This window comes from Nesoenas mayeri (assembly GCF_963082525.1).
Source record: "Nesoenas mayeri genome assembly, chromosome: 15".
In the NCBI taxonomy this organism is placed as follows: Eukaryota; Metazoa; Chordata; class Aves; order Columbiformes; family Columbidae; genus Nesoenas; species Nesoenas mayeri.
In genome coordinates this window covers 2,937,818-2,957,211 of record NC_137559.1, presented here as the reverse complement: position 1 = coordinate 2,957,211, position 19,394 = coordinate 2,937,818, and the positions used below count along the sequence as shown (strand labels likewise).

The 19,394-nt window shown below is 40.3% G+C and overlaps 1 protein-coding gene across 1 annotated transcript in view; it reads left to right on the top strand.

The window, feature by feature from the left end:
* Positions 1-15,967: 15,967 nt before the first annotated feature.
* CARD11 (caspase recruitment domain family member 11) overlaps positions 15,968-19,394 on the top strand; it is a gene marked incomplete at its 3' end in the record, with an annotated part of 42,956 nt that continues 39,529 nt past the window's right edge. Inside the window, exon 1 of the mRNA XM_080354050.1 lies at positions 15,968-16,047. Coding sequence (XP_080210176.1) covers positions 16,035-16,047 — 13 coding nt within the window. The 5' untranslated portion in view covers positions 15,968-16,034. The remainder of the gene's footprint in view (positions 16,048-19,394) is intronic.

Below are 19,394 nucleotides of genomic sequence, written 5' to 3'. Positions count from 1 at the left end.
AAGAGGTACAATACTACAGTAATGGAAATTCCAACCTGCTGGGATACCTTTGTAAATGGAAATTGATTTTTCTCAAGGATTCTTTACTGGGTGAAATAAATTAAATATACATTTAGTTTTACCAGTTTAAAACCCTCTTTGTTAAAATAAGAACAGCCATATAGAGGCATGTTATAATAAATTAAAGCAAGATAAATTATATCCAGCAGCTTGCTGAATACTTCAACTTAGGAGGTTTTTAAAAATGTGAGGAATACAATGGGGCCTCCCAGGAAGATAGCCTGCAGATGCCACTGAAACTCTAACTACTTATAGATTATTTTAGCTTTGATGGTGTAGCCGTATGTCTGGGCCCTTTTTTTCCCCACTTTCCCTTTATGCTTTTAATTTAGTAGGATTCTTCTTGTGAATATTCGAGTTGGAGTCAGTTTAGTTGAGGCCAATAGGCACAAGTATGACCTTAGAAATAAGACAGTCAACCTCAAAATGCTACCGTTTCTACCCAGATGCTTAAAGTTAATAGATTTTTAAGACACAGATGAAACTGTTGTGCTCATTTTGCTAGTATAATTTACTACATTAATGATCAAAAAGAGTGAAAAAACAGAGCAAAAAATGTTAATTTCAAGCACCATTACAGAAATACAATACAATAAAATAAAGAAAAAATCAGAGAAATGTTCATTTGCTGTAAACTGACAGTTGTTAAGAGCCCATTGCCCTAAAGCAAGTTCTGCTGGTAGCAGCAGCAGGCCAAGGTCACTATCATTTGTGAAGTGCAGATTACTTAATGGGGATTTTTGTTACTGTTTTAATAGAAAAAGAGGGTGATTTAAACAGTGTTTCTTCAATAAGGAAGAGTCAGCATTGTTATAGTGATTGTGTTAATACACAGCTGCCTGTTGCTTTAGTGGCCAAGGACACGTAAGGCTGAAGTCGCAGTGTAACTCTGTGGTTGGTGTCTCCCACAGCCCAGCCAGCCGGTCCTCAGCTCCAGCTGCTCTCCATCATGGTCCTGTGTATCAATATCCATTTCAGCTGCTGAATTCAATAGCAAATGGGATTTGAGCTGTGCTGGAAGGGCACTGGTATCACACACCTCCAGGTATCACACCCTCCAGGGACCTCCAGCTGAAGGTGGAGAGTCACATATTCTGCTTTACTTGTCACTTGTTCAAATGTTGTTGCACCATTTAACGATCACATAACTTAACTATGTCTCCTCAAGACCCAAACTGAACTGCAATTCCTGACAAAGCTCACATATATAAAAAAATTTACAGGACTCAGGTGACCGCAGTAGATCTTTCTGTAGCTGTTTCCCTCTGATGAAAATTACGCGTAGAGTAAGCGATACCCAATATAAGGGGCATTCACAGTTAAAACTAAATGGCATTTGTTGCAACATGGGTCCTTTGAGGAGATTTCAGACTGTGCAGCATTAGTCAACTCTAAACAGGTACCAGAGCTATTTCTCTGGTAAGAGCTGGAAGGCACCTTAGCTCTTTAAAAACTCAGGTACAACAAGTTTGCTCTGGTTAAAGCTGTTGTGCATATTTACACCTCAGTCTGGATTGGAGTCTTGATAATTGTTTGGTTTGCATTACTTATAAATACCTAGAAATCAGACTTTTTGTTTTAAACTAGCTGTTGAGTACTGAAGGTATAGCAGGAGAAATTAGTTTGGAGTAAATATATATATATTTTTAAAATAAAATAAGTTCTCCAGTGTGCTTTTGCGTACCAAACAGGCCTAGTGACACTTCTGATATACTTCATGCATTCTGACATTTTTATGTTTTCAGCCAGATAAACAGGCAGTACACAGCAGAAGTGATTGTATTAGCTTCTTAGTTTCTGCGCCGCCTATTGTATTAAATAATGGCTTAGAATAATAAAATAAATCCAGTTCATGCATAAAGATGATTGGAGTGGAATAATAATGTGCATAAGTTCAGACCTTGAGTGTAGCACCTTCTGGGAGAAGCCTCACTCCATGTTCAGTAAATGCATGTTCTAATCCTATTGAACACAGGGGAAATTAATTTCTGGAGCCTGATTGCTGTATCAAGTCCTGGCTGTGGAGCTGGGGACACAGGCATTTCTTGCTGTGACGGATTCAAGTAAGCTCACCTGCTCTTCCATGAAGGTTTCACCACAGAGGCTATGCAGAAGTTTCTGTCTTACTATGAAATAGGGCAGATATCTGCTTCCTCTGCTCTCCTTAGATCTTAACTCTCTTCTTTGGCTCTCCTTGTATTGCAGAGCAGAAAAGCCCCGCTCACTGTGGAGTATTTGTACTCGTGTCAGCGAGGAATACATTTCTCTCCAAGTCCTTTTTATGCAAGATTGAGTACACTTTGCAGATTGTGGAGCTACATGTGCAAATATCCACTCTGGGGAGCAGCGCGCTTGTAATTGGTAATTTGCCCAGGTATCAAGGAGCTATTTGTGCTGCGAAACATCATGCATGACAGCAAGTTGTTTTCAGAATTAAAGGCTATGGTACCTTATTTTGCATCCTGTTCATTTTTTTAGGTGTTTTTGCTGTGTTAAGGTAGCGAGATAACATTCACGAATTCCGGTGGTGCACTTGGAATGCAGGTAAGGGTATAATACTACAGTTCCATTAATAGGGAAACTACCAGACAAGTGGAGTGACTTGAGTCTGCAAACTTCTCCACTTTTAGCATTATGAAAAGCACAGGAATGTAAGTGAACACTATAGAATAGTATAGAACAGAAGCAAACCCTTTGCTTTCTTACCTGTTCATATCCTTTTTAACTTCTGAGACTGTATTTCCTCTTTAAATGGCAAAAAAAAACCAGCCCAGAGAAGCTCGTAGAAACCTTAGGAAAGATTTAAAATATTCCATCTGTGAACCTTTTTGCAATTAAAGTATTGACACAATCAACAAACCTCAGAAGTTTTACCAAAGATAGCTCCTCAGGAGCCGCAAAATTTTGCCTGATAATTAATATTGGAACAGCGTACTAATTAATTTAATCATAGTATTAAAAATACATGCATATAGTGGAAATCCGGGGGTTAGAATTCTAAGAAAAGACAATTAAGAGAGATGAGCATTCTGCTTTCTCATGGCTCGCACGTAATTGTGTGATTTCCAACTTTCTTGGGCGTTGTTCCAGTAAGGAATGAGCTCATTGCTGCCAGGGACTGAGCTGTAGAGAGAAACCTGTGATGAAATGAATGGAATTGGAAGGATCCAAGGTTATTCCAGGATTTTGCCCCAGGCGCATGTATATTTGTTCTAAAATAATTTTAAATCGAGTTTTTAAGCTCATTATAATTTTATTAATTTTAAAGATTTGTTTCAGTATTTAAGAAAGGAACTTGGCTATAGGTTTGCATATGTCTCCACCCCGGATATCTTTAAAGTGAGGAGGAGCAAACCAGAATGGCTTTTTATTACTAGCAATAGTTCTGAGGAGATATGCTTATTTATCCTCTCCTATATTTGATCACAGCTTTCATGTGAAATGTATCAGCAATACAGACAATGACAATAGCCACAGAAATAAAGGAAGAATGTCTGATCACCGCTATCATAACCTACACCCCCAAAAAGAATCCTCACCTCGTGAAACTAAAACTAGGAAAAGTAGTGATGTTATTTATAATTCTCACAAACAAGCACACTGGAAATCAAGGAGCAGCCAAGATAATATCAAAGTGTAGATATTAGCTATAGCTGTACTTAATTATTTATAATTGGAGTGTGATTCTGCATATTTTGTACCCCTATACAAATGCAAAATGCAGATAAGGTTCTTAAAAAGAGACATTTGGAATAGCATACAGTGGGAAAACACAGAATGTGGGATTCAGAAGCAGTTGTTTCTTAATTTTATGTATTCTATATGTTTTTATTGACCCAAAGTGATCTATTCCCTCATGAACCTAAAGAGAAGACACAATTTCCCCAGCACCCACCGACATTTTGGAGACCCACTCTGTGTGGACTGCGGGGTTTGGGGAATTAACAAATGCCCTAAACGAACGCAATAAAAATAAATCAGGGATGCTGCGTTGCAAAATGGGCTCCCTTCATTTATTTCTGACACGAATGGTTTAGTTTTAATTATTTATAATACTTCACAAGACATTGGTAAATGTACTGCAACATATTTTGTAGAAGTAATGAAACAGCAGAGCCCAGTACAGCTGCCACAGCTGTTTGGTACCGTGGGGAGCGACCGCTGCTTTTGCTTCCCTTTGTTTGTGGTATGGAAACAACCACAGGCTTTGGTCATCTGGACCTTTTGTTTCTATTCACAGTGGCAGGTAGAACTGGCACATCAGGTGCAAATAAGAGCTGAGGGTTATGCAAGTGTTGTGCGAAGGAACAGAGCTGCTGGCCCTCCCGCTCGGGCTGAATTCACCATTGTCACACCTGCAGATGGTAGAGATGAGTAACACAAGGTCTGCTGGCTTTTGGGATGGCCAGAGACAGCAAGCACCCTAAGTGACTGGGCATAGATGGGAATAACAAGTTAGAAACTGCGAAGTGTTTGCATTCTCTGCTTTTGTCTTTCAGAACGTTACCTGTGCTCTCACATTGGCATTGGGAAGCGAATAAGGACTTGGTTTTGAACGCAAAGTTTCCTTAGATAAACTCAAATCTCCTTCATACAATATCGCACGGGAACCAAGTAATGGAATTGTCTCTTCATGCAGGAACCAGGAAAAGAGTAGGGCACTTAGGGAGGGAAATGTAATAACTTAATCTATAATAAATACAAAAGAAACGAGCAGAAGTATATTTTAATTCACTTTTCATTTTTTTCCAGAGCCCGAAAGTTCATTTTTCATTCTGGCTCTGCTAGCTTCTATGAGTCCCTAAGTTCTAAAACCATTCCATTTAAATTCTCTGGGTTTTATTTTTAGTACTTTTTGTATGTTTGAAGTCATTAGCTACCCGAATATAAAGCTAATGTATGAGATTATCTGCTCTGCATCCATGTGGAGGTAATGGAAAGTATCTGGTGGTGGGGGGTTGATACAACCTGCTTGAGGCGGTGAAAACAGTCAGAAAATCACACCGTGGAAGGAGTCTTCTTTTTATCTTTCGTGTGGAAAAACGCCCACTATTGGTATCTTCAACACTGGAAATAATTCAGATAAATTAGTATCTTCTTTTTACCACTGATATCAGATATATCCATATAAATATGGAGATGCTATACAAAACCAGTCAAATTTAGTCTGGATTTATATGTATGAAAACATTTTACCCCTCAATAGTACTTGCAGCCCTTTGCTGTAGCACTCATGTTAATCTCTGCTGACTTTGTGGAGGACCAGAAATGTTAATGAATAGCCCAGCTTGTGTAAGTTCTAGGATCATACAAATTGTGGAATATGCTTTGCAGGCTACTTTAGAATAAAGTCTTTCTCCTGAAGCCACCTTCCTGGATTAACGTGGGATTTAAAATACAAACCTTGATCCTGATCCTGCAGAGACTTATTAGTAGCCTTACTGTTAAGCACTGATGCTACAGTAGGACTGTTCCCAGTATGGAAAGGTAAGACCTACATGAGGCTTTGCAGGTCTGAGATCTAGAATGCTACCGTTGTCTTAGTCTTCTTCCTTAATTATAATAGTTGATGATTAGGGGAACAGTTGCCAGCTGCCTCAGCTACAGGCGGCTGCAGCGCAGCAGGTTGTGTTTGTGCATTGATCCTACCAGGTCTGACTTTACAACCCTGGTATCATCCAGCGGCTGAACCTCCAGGCAATGCTTATTCTTCTGTTCTCTTACTGTCTTTTGCACCATGACAGACTTACGCTTTGCTTCTGACAATTCCAGAGCACAGCTGGGTGCTGCCTCCTCTCTGTCCTTTTCCCTTCCACGGGAGTGCTGAGTATTGTTAGAAAAGAGAAGAGATGCTGCCATACCCAAAGGTGTCTGCTCTGCTGAAAGTGGGTTAAGCTGATATCTGTAATCAAAGAGACGCAGGTGGGATTTGTAGTGCCCCTTTCTCTGCTCTCAGGGTCATGCCAGAAAGAATCCTTCCCTGCTGCATGACCTTCACCCCTGCACAGTGTACGGAGACGTTCTGAACGGCTGCAGAGGATGCGTGTGCTTCGTTCCACGAATAAGATTTGCCCAGCATCTATACCACGTGCACACTCCACTGCGTGTCCTGATACTTCTCCATCTCACTCCTCCTCTCTTCAAGGACAGCAGGGTCCTACAAGGTCTCCTGTGATGCTCATGCTTTTCTTCAGGCTTGTCATAGCAGACATTGTGTTCCTGCTTCCCTATTGTAAAACTGTTGAGATTTATATAAACAAAAGTAGCTGTGCTGAGCACACAGATTCATTCACCTGACATAAAGCTAAAATGTTACAGGTAACCCTGCAAGTAGTTTTGTAGGGGCACCATGTAATGGGACGATAAACCACACAGTTACTGCGTTCTCAGCTGTCAGTTACTTTCTCCAGGGCAGTGAAAGCCAATATGGGGTGAGCAGTGATGGTCTCCAGCAACTATAAAAGCAAAATGAAAAGTGACACTTTTTAATTCAGCCAAAAATAAAAGTGAGCTCTCCTTCCCCACTCCTCTGAACACTTGAGTTTCAGCTTCCAGCCAGGCTGTCAGTTTAGACCAGGCTCAGCAAAGCGAAAGCCTCTGCTGAAAGCATTTTATCAACATCTTCATCTTTATCTTCACTTTTTCTTTCTTGTTAATTCATCTCTACTAGGCCTTTATTTGCTTAATATCACACTCGTTTTGTTTCTTGTATCTAAGGCTTCCACAGTGGTTTCCCATATGGAAAAGAGTTTGGGCCTTCATTTTAACGTAATAAAGATCAAGTCGTGCTATGTCGTGTAAGGGCACTTCCTGTTTGCCTGTAGTGAGAATAGCTGTGTCTGTTCTGTACAATTTCAAGTCCTGGGTTTTTTTCTGCATGTTTAGGTCAATATTACTGTGTTTCTTTGGGAAGGATGGTAACCATTGAGAACCTCAGATCAAGGGCTCATAGAAATGTACAGTGCTATTTATAACCAATGCCTATTTCTTAGTTTTTGCTGAGAGAACACTACTACTGTCTTCAGAAAAGTGAACTAATTCCTGGCTTGTTTCAAGAAACCAGTATGAAATCTCCCCCATTGTCTGCATGTTTGTACTTTCATCATTACTGGTTCTTCTGCACCTGCTCAGCAACCTGTTCCACCAATACTCTATGTCCAAGGTTTACTTTTCCATTCTGCCCTTTCGCTTTCCTCATCCCAAATGCAGTATTCATGTATGATTTTTTGACCCCATATAGATTCCATATTTAGAACTCTCTCTTCTTCCTTGCTGTCCTCTCTATTCTTCTCTATGGAGCCATCACGTACCACAGTATTTCTCCTACAGGTCTTAGGCCACGGACTCCTGTACAGTCTTTGGACCAGAACAGTGTTCTGTATGTATGAAATAGTTATAAGACAATTTTGCTACCCTTCCTTTTCCATTAATTTTATTTTTGTTTGCTCATTTCTTCAGAACTTTGGAGACCTATGACTTGTGGCCCCGCAGATCTCCATCTGCTGGCTGCTAATGGCTTGTGCATTTGCCAGAGTTTTCTGGAATTCATGGACTCATCTTCACTACTCATCTCATCTCCAAATCCTGTCTATTTACTACATTATTATCCAGTTACTTTGTTTGTATTTACATGCACAGGCTGTGTCCAAATGTGAAACATTTTCTAGATCTGTACTAAAAAATAAATCAAATGGGATTTATACCACAGTAGGGAGGATTACCCACCGTCCTTCTCATCCTTCATTAGATTTCAGAAAACTGCTGTCTGTTTGTTACTGTCATGTGTTGGGTTAACTCTCTGTGCAGAGAATGTTTTATGCATGCTCACTATTACAGTAGGATATTATTTACCCAAGTTAATTTTGCTTGTACTACAGCACACTTTAAATATGCAACTTTTAAAAGCACATAGGGATTCTCCAGTGAGGTGTAATTTTAACAAAGCCACAAATGTTCAAGAAATCCAGACACATGTTAAAGAGATGACCAAAAATATGTTGCTGGACAAAGCTGGACTCAGATCCGGCCATTTACTCACCCACTGCTTGTTTCGGGGGGCTCATGGGAGGGCACCTGCTGGCGCGTGCACAGGGTTTGTGCAGTTTGTTTCAGTTTCAAAGCTGGTCACAGTTCTGCCATCTGTCTCGTTCCCATCTCTGGCAAGCAGAACTAAAGATAGCATTAGGGGAAAGGGTTCCAGACCTTTCGTTTCCTTCCCGTTGGACCCTTCCCACTCCTCTTGCCTCCTCATGGTCAAAGCACCAGGTGAGGACTTCACGTTGTGCTTCCTGCAAGGTGACCCTGACCTGCTTGAGCTCTGCTGGGCTCTAACCCCCAGCCACATGCCTGAAAACAGTTCCCTGTAATTGCCTCAGGCAACGCCTGTATTTCCTCTTTATTTACTTACTTTTTAATTAATTCCCATATTGGAAATAATAAGCACTTAATTTCAGAATGTACTATTACTGAAATATTTTTTTAATATTAAAACCAAAACCAAACCAACAATTTTGAAAACAAAATGCCAGAGAAAAAAATCAGATTCTGTGTTTCAACTCCTCTTCCAACATTTTATGAGCATCGTATATCTAGCAATCACCAGCCAGGCTCTATAACAACAGCACAGGGCACAGATTTCAGAGAGATCTTACCAGGAACCCAATTCCCTAATGTTCCAGACTGATACTTTTCTGAGTAGTTTAGCTCGCAGCCTTCATGACAACCTATCATCAATTTGTTAATCTCTCAAGACCAAACCACAATATTGTTCAAACACTTGTCTTAGTTCCCTGGGAAGCTGGTGCAGCTAGAAATGGATTACTGACCGCTTGGGAAGAAAGTTTCCTGTCTTGTTTGATAAGTGAATGATGCTAAAAGACCCCATTGAATCACCTATTAGTGAGCTGTTGAATATGTTGAAAGCAAATACACTCACACACGCACACATTCATTTTTCATGATCAGAGGAATACAACAACCTGTGGTATAATACACACATGACTTCTGTTCAGAAGAAAGGAAGGCAATTCTTTAACAACAGGTATGTAATTGGTAAAAGACTCTATGGTGGTATATTCTGAGAAAGAACTATTTCATTGTGGATAAATCTTCAGGATTAGTGTAACAGTTAAATTCTTCAGTTATATTGGAGCAGAGAAAGAGCTCAACAGATCCATGATAGAATATAGAACATAGTTTGTTTCATCAAGTAAGGATAAGAATTTGATGTAGTTGCAAGGGGAATATATAATTCCCTAAATCCTTGTATAAAATGGTAGTTCTCTCTTTCTGTCAATACTCCTAAAGTTATCGCTTCTTTGTCTCGCTGAAACTCCAATTTAGGAGTTACTGGTGTTTCTTGAAATTTATGGGTTTTACTCACTGGAAGTTTAAGCCTAAAAGTTTCTAAAGAGTGTTTCATATTTTGGTGAGCTGAAGTAGGATAAATGCATCATTTGATGCCTTTTCAGAAATAGACAATATTGCTGCTTTGTTTTATCCAAAACGTTTTAGACTCTTAAAGGACATTGTGCACTGCTGTAAATTTTAGACAAATGTATTTATTTAAACTCTTATATGAAGGAATTGTGTCCATCTCCATGTTTTTCCCCTCCTAAATACAAAATAGAACATAGACGTGCTCCTGTGAATGGATGGGGTCAGTGAGCTCAGCAGTGGTCTTGGGAGTTTTACACAAGACTCAGGTAATTTACACATTGAACCAGGCAATTAGCGCAATGTCTCATAACAATCAGACTTCAGTTTTATTAGAGATCATTAGCTATTAATGTAAAAAAACTTAAGAAACTGTTGAAATTGTGGCAGTTTGGATCTGTAGACAAAACCCTAGAGTTGGCCTATGTATGCTTAAATTAATTTCATTTCCATTACTTACTTTGATATGTGGTATCTGCATTCAATTACATCTGGTGAATCAGAAGTCACTTCATGAATGACAAGTGAATTACTGTTTATTACAAAGTTTATGGCCTGTGATGTGTGTGGGTATATGAGTATCGGAATGAAGTGAAATGAAAGTCCTATATATAGATGTAAAAGTATTTAATATTCTAAAACAGAGTTGTCATGCAGTGTCAAAGCATCGCTTTTGGAAATCTATACCACTGTTTCAAATAAAAGTATTAAAAATTCAAACCCAGGTATTCATATAGTCATATAGTTTTATGGCTATGCTTAATCTCACATATGTAAAATCTTCAGTGATATATGACCACTGTTTTTATGCATTTTAAGAGCTCTTCTACACTTGGAACACATCTTATGTTCATAACCTGCCTCTCAAACCTCTGCCTTCAAAGATATCATTGCTGTTTTGGTAGAATTCTCATGCGTATGATGTTGGCTGAATCTTGTTCTATTTTAAAGAAACTATAAGGAGAAATAGGTTGTAAGAACATGGTAATACCTCAGTCTGACCTCTGCTCTCTGGTAACTTTTCCGTCAAATTACTGACTTAGCCCAAGATCCTTTTGGCAAATTCCTGTTCCATAACCTCATCCACATCTCCTCTGTAATGAACCAGCTCACCTTCCTGCAGTCGTTTCTTTACAATAGAGGTGTTTTTACTCAAGGACGGGTTCAGCTTCCAGCTTTGGGAAGGTACAGTTTCTGTTCTCTGCCAGAGATGGATCTTTGGTTTGACTCAATATAGTAATTCTTGTTTTTGTAACATTTACTCATGATATGCTCACGTGGGGGGGTTTCATGTTCTGGTTTTGACACATCTCTTTTATATAACAGTTTCAAGTTCGACGATGTCATGGTTCTCTTTACAGATGAGTAAAGTGAAGAACTCTTAGATTATGTGAATCACACAGGATATCTGTATAAGACCTGTAAAGTTAACCTGGCAGTTAAAAAGTCCTGAACTTCCAGGTCTGTGCTGCATTCACTGGATATTTAACCATCCCCTTACCCTTCAAACTATGCGGATTAATATATAACTTTTCTTTTTAGGTATTGCATCATTTATAGTATTAATTAACCCTAATATTATTTTGTCTGTGAGATATATTGTCTCTATGAGCACAGCACTTAGCACAAGTTTTCCTCCTGACCTTTTCAAGAGGCCACACAGAATAAAAAGGGAGGAAATGTTGAAGAATGCAAGCCATTAAAACTCTGCAGTTGTTTTCAATTTGTCTCTATTAAAAATACACAGATATTTTTAATTAGAGTAAATGTTGACCTATAAAGAAGACAAGAAACTTTCCAATTTAAAACAAACAAGAATAAGTAACTTGCTTCTCCTTGCATCTACTAAATTCCAGGTTTGATAGATTACCCTTTAGATTCCACATATGTTAAATCCCCACAGTCTAATAATCAGAATATATATTGACAATGTCACTGTTGCATAAGTGGGGAAAGATGGCCTTGTGTTTTAAGCAAAGGATGAGATACGGGACTGGTTAATCTATTTAGAAAAATGTTAAGAAAACTTGTAGAAATAAAATTATTTCAGTATATTTTCTAGTGACAATGATCTGAACTCTGAAGCTTTTTGCAGTAACAGTGATTTAATTCTCTCCTGATCCCTTTTATTTAAAAAAAATACTATAAGTATTTGCCTTGATTTTTTTAAACTTTTGGCCAATTTTTTTAAGCAGTCCATAAGAATTCCTTAACAATTGAACTATGTGAAAAAATTTATATCAGTTTCAAGGGGGAATATATATATTGCTTATCCCCCCAATACTTCATCTTATCATCTGTTGAGTATAGATACGAATATCTAACTCATTGGTTGCTGTGAAACTGTTTAAGTTTAAAGACCCTTGGATTTTAAGCCCTATGGACATATAATTAAAAGCATAAGAACCTGAGCTATGGCTCATACCAAGTTTTGATGCATAATATATGTGTAATGAAAAGAGAACGGTGGGAGCAAATCACTATCTTAACTCTGACTTATGTGGAAAGAGCATCAGGGAGTCTGGAGCTTCATCCCCTTTGGCCCCAAGAAGCAGCAGAACTGATCTGGGTTTTTGCTTCAGCAGAGGGGACTTAATATCCCTTGTGCTTGGATTTGAACTGAACTTTTCCATGAGAAAAGAGGGTGAATATGCTGACAGCTGACACAGATAAGTCCCATAATACTATCGAACTCAACAGAGACTGTACGTTTTGTGCAAAAATACGTAAGCCCCACCGCTGTCAAATGAAAGGGAGAGTTTTATACTCTCTCTTACCCCACTGATATATGTTCGGCTGTCATCTTATTTCATAGTTCAGGCAATTGAAACGCTGTTTAAATGTGTATCATAAACCTACAGATGAGAACATTTCCCTGCTGGATTTAAACCATTACCCCCAAAGGTGTTAAAGAAACCCTGCCTTGTGTCACTTTTTAAGATCAAGGGGCATTTTTTTTATGTTAATGCCTAGAAAAGGCAGATGAACACTAACAGCTGCTTATCCACAGGCTGGTGAATTGAATAGGGAAATACTGCTGTTCTGCAAGTCAGATCTCCAGAGAAAAATGATAAATCGTGAGCATCAATAAGTAAGAATGATAGTCTCTAAGGATAGTTAAGCAAGGCTGATAATATAAAATATGTAAAACATGGAAAAAAATAGTTAATACTTCTTTTTCTCTTGCTCAAGAGTTGGAGAGGTGGTGTTACCGATATATATGATGCTACTGCGCTCAGGCTTGCAGGAGAACTGCAATATATTAATTCTCAAATCACTAGTTTGTGAAATGCCTTTCTGGTACCCAGGGATTTTCAGGACTGTTAGATTAATAAGGAGTCAAGGGCAGTCTCCTCATGGGCTGGGATGGCTCTCTGGGGGGAAAAAGGGAATGGAAGAAAAGGAGCAGCAGATAAAGAGCTGGACAGTTTAGTGTTTCTCGGCTTCCAAATGCTGCTTTTTTTTCCAGCTCTTCAACTATTTAAAGCTACCTAGCAGCTTCATTTCTGAGTTATGGCCTGTCCTCCCGAGCGGCGATGAATCAACTCTGCAAAAGGCATTCTATAGGATGTCATGGTGTACAAGGAGAACCTTCCACAAACTTTATATAAATCCTGTGGGACAGACAGAAAGAGAAACTTTCCCTCTAGACCCGAATAACAATGCTGTGGTATGAAAATCGCTCTGAGCAAAATACTTAGGAGGCCAACAAGAACGTGGAGGGATTTCTAAGATGCCAAGTCTTCTCTGCTGGTTGGTCACCCGAATAGAACAAGAGAATAACCTTGAAACTTCGCTGGCTTTTTGGCAGGGATCCCAAAGTAGGGGAGGGAAGTTACAGCATCATCAAATGGCTTAAAACGCACTTGCTCTTCAGGTTTTACCATCAGGGCTCAGATCGTGCAGAATTGGAGCAACTGGAAGGAACTAAATGTGCTCAGCTCTTCTCAAGTGTCTTGGAAAGACAGAGACAGCAAACACACCAGATGGGTCCCGCCAGGTGACTGTCCCATGAGGGCAGTTTCTTTGCCAGCCTTGGGGCAATTATTTGTTTCCTATATCAGATTTAGTGAAAGAAGACTGAGAAGCCATAATAAATGAAAACCGGGCAGCTTAGCTAAACTAACCGTTCCAGTAGACTTTTTTTTAATTAAAAACAAAAAATAACAAAAGACAGTTTACCCAAACTTCCATGTGTCCTTTTTTCAGCGTCACTTTAGCCTCAGCGAAATGTGAGATCTTCTTGAAAACAGTTATTGTACTTCTTGAAAGCTGTTGGTAATCAAGCAAAACAAAAGCAGAAACAGGAACAAATGATATCCAACGCCTTGCTTGACTCTGGAGGGGAGTTTTACAGTCTGCTGTCTGATATCCTATTTGCTGAAGAAATCAAGGACAGAAGGAAAAAGCTCTAACGAGCCTCGATGGGTTTGGACTTGAGGTTCTAGCATGTTTTTCCTTTCAGGTTAGGAACTGCGTGTGGAAGAGCTGTGGTTTTTAGATGGAAGTGAAGCCACAAAGCCCCTGCCAGCAGAGTTCATTGCGCTGCTTGTGCCTAAAATGGTTCCTCTGCTGCAGACATGAACCAGCTTCCTCTGTGAAAGCAGCAGAAAGCTGGCTCAGAAATAACTTCTAGCGGTTTTGATGGAATGGTTGCAGGCTGGGTTCTTATATAGCTATAGCTCACAATATTCCCCGCCTTCCCCCCCAGTCAGGAACTGCAGAACCTCACCTGTGCAGGTGTTACCTGGACAGATTTTTGGCTGCTCAAAGCAAGAAGAATCCTGCAGCTCGTCACATGCAGCTTACAAGTGTGTCCAAAGGTGAATTTTAGTGAAGTTGCTCAAGAAAATAAGTAGCACATAACAGGATAGTCCTCATTGGAAAATAAATGGTAGAAGCATAGCATGTTCTGCTGTTGCTCAGTGGGAGAGACAAACTCCTGCCTGCCTTAGTCTTTGAGCTCTTGATTTAGAGAACTGGAATCTCTTCCAATATTGTCCTTCTGGCTAAACTTGAGCCCTCGACAGTCCAGCTAGAGGCACAAATGTGAAATTACAGGAATGATAAGGGAGAATCAGAGCAGAGCTGCCCTATATGTTTTGCTGCCTGGAATACATTCTGCTCCCTCAGGATTTTCACGGGGTTCAGGTTTTCATTTTGATAAGAACACTTTTGAGTGTTATTGTAATGATACTTTGAGCCTTATTTTCTCCCTTACATTTCTTCTTTTCACTTTATCATCTCACTTCCTCCGTTCTGTTGTCTTTGACGCTGCTGTATCCTTTGATAATTTTTCCACTGTACTTTTATACTTACTTTCCATTCGTTTTGCTTTTCTTTATTTTCTAACAACCATTTTTTCCTTTCCCATTCTCTGGCTCCATTACTATCATCATGCTTTTTTCTTCCCACATTCCTGAATTATCTGTTATCAGTCATTTATGTTGATTATTACCAGTGTTTCTTCTTTTTTTCCTATTAGTTTCTCTCACGAGATAAAAACATACCAGTGCACATATATATATGGTTGCTTTCTTCTAACCACCAGACCTATTGCTGATTCTAGTGAGGCTTCAAAGCATTAAATCAATACAAGATGCTTCTTTAGGTCAGCAGAGACTCCCTTTGGAAAATATATTGTTTAAAGCATCATTCAACTATAAAAGAATCTAATAATTGCATTATAGTAAACCTTGTTGACTAATTTTTAACAAAAGCAACTATTATTATTATTAATCTATTAAAATGGATGTTTTCTTGAAAATCCTTTGAAATCTTGGGAAAACCCACAACTCCTTTTGCCTGGAACTGTTGTTCTTGAAACTCTGTTTTGTTCAGTCCTTTCCTTTGTCATTCCTGCTGCTTTGAGGCCACCGCGAGCACTGAGAAGCAAGAGCTGCTGTGTGGTCGGAGCGGCACAGCACCGGGAAGGCTGGAATTCAGCACGTCCCCTCCTGCCCGAGGGAAACATGCACTGAAAGCCCAGAGAACTGGACAGGAGACAGAGGAGACCACATATTTTTCTCTGTCTGAGCCACTCTTGTGGTGCTGCCGCCTGCGCCTGCTGCTCTTCCTGGGGAAGGGGCAGAAGTGCCTCTTTATTTGCTTACAGTGGTTCGTCAGGGCTCTGCTGTCACCTGCGTGCAGAGTCATTTGCAAACAGGCTGTACCGCTGGGGAGCACAAATGTGTTTTTTTTAAAAACCCTAAGCAGATTTATAGTCTGGTTTCCTGTCAGATCTTTGCATTTTCCTTCTCCGCCCCTCCCAGCCTCTGACACACTTTTTCTTACTTTCTGTGTTGCTCTTTGCTCGTTCCGACACCAGTGCACTCGCTTCCTTCGTTCCTGATGCTCCCTAAACTTTTAGCGCTTTAGAGGCCAGGGGGGTGTTTTCCTCCTTGTGTTTCCTTTACTTTTCCACACCTGCAGAGCACAAATAACCTCTCTGAGAGTCCCGCAGAGACACTGGCAATTGCATGGAGGCAACGTAGGGAGCTGGAGCCTGCAGCAACTGCAGCAAGAGCGCCCGGTCACTCATGAGCGCCCAAGGTAAGGAAAGCGGCTGGCGGTCAACCCCACCTCGCTGCTGGCTGGGACAGCACTGCGAGTTCCACTTTCACCCGCTTTGTGCTCATTTTCAAGAGCGTGTTTCTTTGAAAACACTTGCATTCGTGCCTTCCTCGCCCTCACCAGCTCTGGTTGTACTTTGCATGTGTAGACGCTTGGAGCTCAGGGTTTGCTGAGGTGAACAGGCTGCAGCTGGAGATGCAGACGTGTTCTTACAGCAAGTGTGCGTTGGGAAGGAGAGTTGAATGGGAGGTGTGGAGTGGGGAGATGAAAGGGCTGATCGTCAGCACTGGTCTCCAGGGAATTTCTGGTTCCACCCATAGTGTGTTGTGCATTAGCCTTTTTCTTTAAGTCTCTGCGCTGGGGTTAACTAATAAAATCTTTCTTCTTTGTGTTTTTTTTTGTTTATTTTCTCTTTTAATTTGTTCTTCTCGCTTTATTACTTCCTCAACCCTATTATATCACTTACTATCCTTCTATGCCTGTTTCTCATCAAGCTTATTTTCTGTGTGACAAATGTCCCCCTTGTTCATACCTTTCCTTTTCCTCTGCCTTCTCCTTCTTGCCTGTGCAATAGACTGTACATCCTCCCCCGTGGTCTTGATTTTTCTCTCCTTCCCCTCTGTCAGTTCCTTGTCTGTCTTGTGTTCCCCTTTCCTATTCCTGCTCACAGGCACCCCTGCTCCATCTGCTTTCTCATGCACACAGCGCTGCCCTGCTAAGTTAGTTTTGCACAGTGGTGTTGCCTCTGCACTGGGTTGTCCTTGCACACACATGCTGCTCTCCTGTCTGTCTGTCCCTTTCATGTGCAGAATTTGCATATTTACAGGTTTGGGGATGCATCCCAAAATACAAGACTTTTCTACTTGCATAGCTTTCTTCCAATTTTCAGACTCATATTTAGTCATTCACAGCCAATAACCCCTGTCATCCTGTGTCTCTGTTTCTTTCTGTCTCAGAATTTTCTAACACCTATAACACACTATAGCTTCCCCTGTACTCACAAACACAGCCTCCCCTGACTTGGTGTGTTCTATCCCTCTCTTTCTATCATCCCACTCCTTCCTAAGCCCTCACCGCAACTCTCCACCAGGTTTCTCTGTCTGTTTTTATCTTGATGTCGCATTCATATTGGGAGGAACTACTGATGCATATGGACTTACTCTGTGCTGTCTTAGCATCCCCACCAAGTACCTGTAGGGGAAGCGGAGGAAGTTTTGCAGCCTCGAGCTCCTTTTTCCTTTGCAGAGTTCGCAGGCTGCAGCAGAGTCAGAGCCCGGTGATGGGACTGAAGGGAGGAGCAAAAATGGGCGAGCAAAATACAAAATGGCTTTGGAAAACTGTAAAAATAATTGCAGGCGATCATAAGCATTTTTACTAAACGTAGTGGAGTTTTCATCTTCCTGCCCCACAGCAGAACTTCTGGTCTGACACTGGTGGAGTGTTTGTCCTATTGATTCCTATGGGATTTCAGATCTCAGAGGCAGAGGTTCTCAACTCTAATGCTGTAGTGGGAGTAACTTTGCTCCTAGGATATGGCAACAGCTCATTTCTTTTATACCAGATATACTGGTGAGTCACCAAGACCGGGCATGGCTAAAAACTGCATCCAAAGACAATAACTGGTATTATTCCTTAAGTTTGTAAGCTTTGAACCAAATGTGACAAAGAAGTACATATATTTGATGAAGCCTTTTAGTCTCACCTTCTTAAGCAGGCCTATTCAGACTGAAGATTTATTTCTAGGAATGTTCTGCTGTGGGCTTTTGGGGACTGAATAAGGATCACATATTAAACTCACCTGAATTAATAAGAGAATTATTACGTGGGAGAATTCTCTTAGCAGCCTGTGCTGCTTTCTCAAGTTGTCCATCTCCCTATGAGTGAAAGGAGCTTAAATTTCATGTTTGCAATTATAATATATTCCTTCTGATTCAGAGCTAGCAAACTGTGGCCTTTGGGCTGTGAGCATTCTCTTCTGAATACAGAAGCGGGTACATTAAAATATCTGTGTCTTTTGGATCTTGTGAAAAGTCCACAAGCCTATAACAATAAAATAAGAGCTGTCATTTTATGACTCTGTCTTACTCTGTTACAGCTCATCTTGTGATGTGAAAAGTTCCTGTGTTCGCTTTAGTCATTCTGCAAAGCTTGTATGATGATTTTGTGCTTTGTTTTTTTCGGTGTTCTGTGCCTTCATTACTGGTTCTTTTTGTAAGGCCTTCATATCTCCCAGAAATAAATTGACTGAGACAACATCTCTTCTCTCCCTCTCCCTCCCTCCTCCTTCTTTTCGTTATGATAGTTTGCTGGCTGTTGAGTTGAACGTGGCCATTGCCAAAGTCGCGTTGTGGAAGCTGCGAGGGGACCTGGAACCAGAAATTCAGGGGGTGTGTGTCTAGTTTCTTGAGTCATGTGAGCCTGGAAACTTTCCATCCTCCCCAGCGAATTGCTGTATTGGGTGGCCAAACCCAAAACAGAAACTCACAACAACATGTTCGACTCCCTGTTCTTATGTGAACAGTTGCTTCCAATTAGATTTAACTCTGAATTAAGAGAAAAAAAAATAACCTTTCAACATGGGCAAAAAGAGAACCATCTGACTGCAGGTATCTGTTTAAAGGCAATTCGAACCTTCTCTAGAAGGATGCATCCCAAATAACTGGGATATACTGAAGCAATCTGAATGGGATATACCAGCTTACCTTGGTTTATATATTATATTGTTTCTTGGTGAAATTTTCAATCAATAGAATGATTGCTCACAGGGGATGCTATAGAGATCCTTATTTCTCCCAATACTAATCCTGTATTATTGAGAACAAGCTGCTCACTTTATAGCAGATATATCAGCACTCTCTCTGATATTGAAATGCATGTTTCATCAAATGCAAACATTTCGCTTAGATGTGGTCGTTAAGGTTGTGTAACCGTTGGTGGAATCTGACCTATGGCAGCTTTCTTTTTGAGTAACCTCCATAGCAATCTAAACTGAAAAGAACAAGGAATATGGGTCCAGGGCTTGTGACTATCAAACTGGAGGGTAAAACCAGAAACCTCACCAAGTTTAGTGGAGTTTCACCACTGATATCAACCAGAAATGATTTTTGTCCTGGCTGTTTTGTCACTGCTGCCTGTAGGATTTGCGTTCTCAGAACACTGTCCGCTTTGCTGAGAATTCAGTATCTGCAGTGAATCTGCAGTTCCTTGTTCAGAACAGATGATGGGGCTTTCTCAGCTGTACATGTAATAAGATTCTCCTTCTCCTCCCTTCCTCCAAACTCTTTAAGTGCTGCCTTCACCCTCTAGTCTGGGTCAGTTATTTAATG